General features: G+C 55.9%; 1 protein-coding gene across 6 annotated transcripts in view; it reads right to left on the reverse strand.

The window, feature by feature from the left end:
* Positions 1 to 615: 615 nt before the first annotated feature.
* The window catches only part of CUNH1orf116 (chromosome unknown C1orf116 homolog), a 29879-nt gene continuing 24783 nt past the window's right edge, over positions 616 to 5711 (reverse strand). For all 6 annotated transcript variants that reach the window (XM_010613141.3, XM_010613139.1, XM_010613144.2 and 3 more), the window contains 2 exons: positions 4628 to 4805; positions 616 to 3197 (listed from right to left, as the gene is read on the reverse strand). In XM_010613141.3, the coding sequence (XP_010611443.1) occupies positions 1729 to 3197; positions 4628 to 4805 (1647 nt within the window). In that variant the 3' untranslated portion in view covers positions 616 to 1728. The remainder of the gene's footprint in view (positions 3198 to 4627; positions 4806 to 5711) is intronic.

The raw sequence follows: 5711 nt of genomic DNA on the forward strand, positions 1-5711 counted from the left end.
GAGAAGACGCAGCTTCCCAGTGCTGAGCCTCCCATGGACGTGACAACCCGCTCCTCCCCTGGGGCCAGGAATGTGGCACTGTGCTTCCAGTGTGTGTGTGCGTGTGTGTGCATGTGTGTGTGTGTGCGCACGTGCGTGCATGTGTGGAGTGTACACAGAAACTGCCACACCTACGCAGCACATGCCGTGAGAGGGTGGAGCCGTCTGTCACCCTTACCCTGACTGCGGCACCATTTTCAGATGGTGATGGGTCCAGAAGGACCTGCCCAGAAATGCTGTGAAGACCTAAAGGACGCCTTTCTAACAACGGTGGCTTTATCTGCCTCTCACACCTGGATATTCCGGATTCCAAGCCAGGCACAGACATGGACAGGATGTATCTGCTGAGGGGAAGCAGGGTCGTGCCTGGTCGCCGAGCCTGAACTCGCAAAACCACATCCCCTACTCAGGTCACCCTCTCTTGGTGTTTGCTAAGGTCAGACAGCTTGGTCGGGCGACCTGGGCAGAGAAGTGTTCTGGCCAAGAAGGAATTATTATACAGCCACTTTCTGAAGATAAAATTTTTTTTAAAAATCACAATACTGAATATTATACTGAGCATTTAATCTTTGGTGCTTCAGAAGACACTTAGGCTCTTGGAGGGGCCAAGGGCTGGAGGGGGGAAGTGACCGTGAACTCAAGTCCTTGTGGACATTTGAGCACCGGTGAGGGTGGCAGTGTGGCGGGGGGGAGCGCACCCGGGAGCACAGGTTCCGTCTCTGCGTGGCCGCCAAGTGGAGTAACCCTGAGGGCCCCTCATCCTCCCCAGCAGGGTGGATGGAGCTTCCCTGGGCTCCCTCAGAGTGCTGATGTCCCATACATCGTGCTGACTCCCACTGTGGGAGCCGAGGACACTGGAAAGCTGCCTTCAACGGCACGGACCAGGCCTGGAACGGTTCCACGGTCCCTGCTGAGCCTCTGGGTGGGGGCTTCGGCCTTGGTGATGACCAGACCCCGAGTCAGGCAGGTGCAGAACGCGATAGGGAGCCAGAGGGCAAGAGCAGTGTGGCAGGCTGGTGAGCAGCAGTTTCTGGTGCCTCTGTCGAGGGAGGCTGTGGACGCAAACTCCCAGGAGTGAGTGCAGTTACTTATCCGGCCCTCCCAGATCCTGGAGGCTGCTCTGCTATCAGTGAACTGAGAGGTTTGCTCCCGGGGTGTGTGACACCAAGAAGGCCATGGGCGAAGAGATAACAAACCAGCCCCTCAGCTCCAGGCCCCGTCCAGGCCCTGAACAGAGAGCGTCCAGCAAGGTGTGAGCCGGCCTGTGTCTGCTGCAGGGTTCTCAGGACCTTATGCCCTGAATGTCAATTTTAAAGTAACTTGTACTTCCACTGTGTCCTTTGACTTTCTTCTCAAGCTTGGCCACCTCTCTCCACTCAGTCCGTGAAGGCGAACTCTACCCATTGTAAGCAAAGCTCCAACAAGAGCAGAACTGTGTTCCATAAATAGTGTCAGGGAGATACACAGCTCCCCACGCACACACACGCACGCACACACACCCTCCTGTGTAGAGCTCTGTCCATGCAGGCCCTCGATGGCCAGAGACCCTGAATATAAGCATACACTTGGCAGCAAGTCTCCGCGTCCCTTCCCCTCAGAGAGCGAGGCATCTAAAAGAAGCCCGCTGTGCCCAGCCCTGAGCTCTGAGGTTGCAAAGCCGACCCGAGAATCCCTTAATCTGTGGCAGAGCTACTCCTTCAGCAGCCCCAGCTTCCTCAGAGCCTCCCTCCTGTGCTCATCAGGGAGGCCCTTGGGGGAAATCTTGACACTGACACAGAGGGGCCGAGGAAGCTTGTCACGGCTCTGTCCTTGGTAGGACAGACGCTTAGGGCTCTGGCCCTGCTCCAGGTCAGCCAACTTGCCTACTTGGATACCTGCAAAGTCCTTCCCAGTACCCAGGGAGGCAGGGCGTGGCCGGGAGTTACGTAGCACACTGGGAGAGATCTTCCCCAAGACTGAGTCCTTCCCCAGGGAAGTGCTGGCTTTGGGGCTGGGGTCTCTCTCAGCTGAGAGGTAGCTGCTCAGCCCAATGCCTGAACGCTCCAGAGTGTTGGACTTGAAGTTCATCTGTTTCAGGCCCAGGATGCTGCCCTCCTGGAGAGTCAGTCCTGAGTCTGGCTTCGGTTTAGTTGGGGGACTATTTGCCTTTGGGGTCTTAGGGATAGGAATCGGCGAGGATTTTTGAGCTGAGGCCTTTCCTGGAGGTGCTTCCTGGGCAGCAGTGCAAACCTTGCCTGGAGAGGCTCCCGGAGCTGGAGCTGGAGCCTTCCCTGCAGCAGGAAGAGCTGCTGAGACGGAGGCCAGAGCCACCGGCTGAGCTGGGGCTGGTGCTGTAGCAGGGCCCTGAGCCTGGGTCTTCTTGAGTCTGACGGAGCTGGCGGGGTGGCTGAGGTGGAAGCCGGGCTCCTCCAGGTCCTGGGGTAGCCCCAGTTTCTTCAGGGCTTCTCTGCGTGCTTTCCTCTGCTCCTGCAGGGAGGAGGGGGCCGGGGCAGCCTCTCCAGCCTCGGCATGGCGGGACCGCCAGCTCTGGGGCTCACTGTGGAAACTGCTGCGGCTGCTCTTCAGGACAATGTTGGGGGGCAGCTTCCGGGGCTTCTGGGCGGTGACGGGGGCCGCAGGGGTGTGTGAGTTGTCCCCCGATGGGAAGGGAGCATCTTCAGCTCTGGCATCTTGAGACAGCTGGGCAGGAGGGGCGAGTGGCTGTCCAGGGCACCCTGCAGCGCCTCTCTTGCTGGCTGTATGGGACATGGGTGCCACCACCTGCAGGGGCGCACGGCTCTGCTCTCCCAGCCCCTCGGGCAGGCTGTCTTTCCCACTCTGCCCCTGCCACGGGTCCTGGAAAGCCTCGGGTGGAGGGATGAGCACTGTGTCCAGACCCAGGGCAGCACTCCGCGGGCTGGCTGGTGCCCCACTGCTCTGGCTGGCCCTCTCCTTCCTGGGCTCTGCTACGTGCCCCTCGGACCCTCCTCCGGGGAAGAGACCGTTAGTCTGGGCGGTGCTTTTCCTGAAGTTCTGGTCTCTGCTAATGTGGATATTCCTCGGGAGGCTGTAGGAGCCAGACCTGCGGCCCAGGCCCCCCTCTGGAGGGTAGGACGAGGGAGTCTCGGTCAGTCTCCTGAGCTCTGGTCTCGGCTGAGTAATTATCGCCCCTGGGTTTCCTGTGAGGACAGGAGAAAAGAGTGCACGGAGGTGAGACGCCTGCCACAGAGGGAGAGCAAAGATTTCCAGGCCCTGGGATCCAACCAGCAACAGGCTTTGTTTTTTGTTTTGTTTTGTTTGCTTTTAAAGGAGCAACACTTTTATCTGGGTATCATCTAGACCAGTGGTGGCAAATGTAGGCACGTGTGCTATTGTGTTTTTCTTTTAAGACAAAAGATGTTAATGTCTGAGTTGTTTTTCTAAACTCAAACCTCAAAGCTGGGCATGGTAGCGCACACCTGTAATCCCAGCACTTGGGAGGTTGAGGCAGGAGGATCACTGTGAGTTCGAGATCGGCCTGGGCTACATAGTGAGTTCCAGGGCAGTTTCAACTACATAGTGAGACCCTATCTCAAAAAACAAACAAACAATAAACTGAAACCTCAGTATTCAAGAGTAATTGCAGTGTTGGCGCTGAGACCCATAGTGGGTTTTGGGTTGCGGTTTGCACATTTGGCCTCAGGTTCACCACCACTGATCTGTACTCATAGATCAGTAATAGCAGATGCCTTTAGACTGAGGATTACTTTTCCCGATGGTTGTGGGCCTGTTTGCTCTTCCCCTTGATTCAGGTGACCTTCTACAGATGTGCCAGATGTGGGGAATTCAAGATGGTTCCTCCTCGCTATCTTGGGGATCCCAGGAACTGAGCCTTCTTTCTCCTCCTTTCACTTTCTGTGAGACCTGGACGGCCAGGTAGCAGCACAGTTCTCTGCCCCGGACAGTGACACAGCCTCCTTCCTTCTGGCAAACCCAGCATGTGCTGCAGGTCCAGGCCGGTGAGTCAGCCCCAAGGGGCAGTTAGCACCACGTCCGCTTCCTGTTCTATCTGCAGGGAGGGTCTAATGTGTTGTCAATATTTGCTGAATGAATGGATAAGCAATTGTAGCCCTGATACCACTGGGACTGTCTTCAGAAGTAAAGATCTCCCCACACCCGGGACACAGGTCTGAGTCCTGTGTCCCCTTCTGGGCCTGCACACTACTGACTCTCCACCTTCTCTGACACAGGCCTCAAGGTGCCACCACTACAGCTGGGAAGCCCTTTCCTTCTTTTCTCCTTGTAGCCCCACCTTCCGGCTCTCACAGACTGGCTCCCCAGCCTCTCCAGCGCTGGCCATCCAGGCCTCTCCACCCCTTCCCAACCTGTAGGGTTGGATCTCTTTAGAATTCCTCCATGAGAGGGAGTGTGGGAGCCTCCTAAAACCCTTTCCCTCCAGGAGCTGGCTTGCTGGAGGTCCCTCCTTCCCTCCAGGGGCAAGGCCAGGAGGGTGGTGAGGAGTGTGGGTTCCACTTCTGCCTGTGACCCCCGAACAGAGGGCGGGCAAGGTGGGAGGTAGCCAGAGGAGCACTGATTTCTGTGGTGTTGCTCCAGAGCCAGTCTGTCTTACCTTGCAGAGCTGGCTGGGTGACGGGCAGTGCTCTGGAACCTTGGGGAGTTGTCGCTGGCTCTGACTCGTCAGTGGACAGAATGCTGTCGGCCTCGGCATCCAAGGAGCCAATGGTCTCCTCTAGGAAGAGCAGACACTCCTTCTCCTCCGCTGACAGGAAGTCGTAGCTGTTGTCACCCTGCAGGGAGAAGGAGTGGTGAGAGACAGCTCTCTGCGGAAACTGGTGGGACCCGACAAGCCGCCCTGTTGTGGGGAAAGAATGCAGGAGAGCTGGAAGCCTTCCCTTGGGGCTACAGTGCAAACCTGTCCCTTCCTGAAACTAGGCACGAGGGGGAGGAAAGGAGAGGGGAGATGGCCAGGCTGGGGGCTCGCCAGCACCCAGCTCCGGCGGTGGGACAGGCAGGTGGCAGGGGGCCTTTGTCCTGCTCAGTCCTGGGTATAGGTCTGAAGACCCAGGTCCTAATTCCAACCCTGCCGGACCTTTGTCAAGTATTTTACTACGTGTGTCTCCCTCTTAAGTGAGTCATGGGGACAACAAAACGATTTGACCCCAAACTTGAACAGCCGCTTTTAACTTTTCAAAGTTCTTCTGCATACCTGATCTGGTATGCCAAGGACAGTATGAGGACGAACTTGAGACTCAGCCAATGAGAACGCAGCATTACTAGCCACAGGTACACTCACCAAATAATCTACACTTTGAAATGCATTCCATGCAGGATTTACCCCCTTGTATATTGACTTAGTTGATGGCATGTGCATGTGGCTCTGGCCGACATTCAAGTAAGTGTCATTTCTTCAGCAAATATTAACTTCAGAAAGGAGGGTGGAGAAACTGGTTGGTTTGGTTGGTGAGGAAAACAACTTAGTGCTAAATATGAGGTAGACAGTAAAGGAGATCATTTTCATTATGAGAAGGCACGAAGGGATATGGTTGCCTGATTGTTTTGCTCAAGCTCTACCAGGCCAGGAAGATTGAGGCTGAAGAAAAGACCAAAAGGACACATTAGAGTATAAGCAGCCTTGCCTGAGTCTTTTTCTGATATTTGGAACTTTGGAGTTATACACTCTCCAGAGATTATAT

Source organism: Fukomys damarensis, unplaced genomic scaffold (genome assembly GCF_012274545.1).
Source record: "Fukomys damarensis isolate Sample0158 unplaced genomic scaffold, DMR_v1.0_HiC HiC_scaffold_11, whole genome shotgun sequence".
NCBI lineage: Eukaryota > Metazoa > Chordata > Mammalia > Rodentia > Bathyergidae > Fukomys > Fukomys damarensis.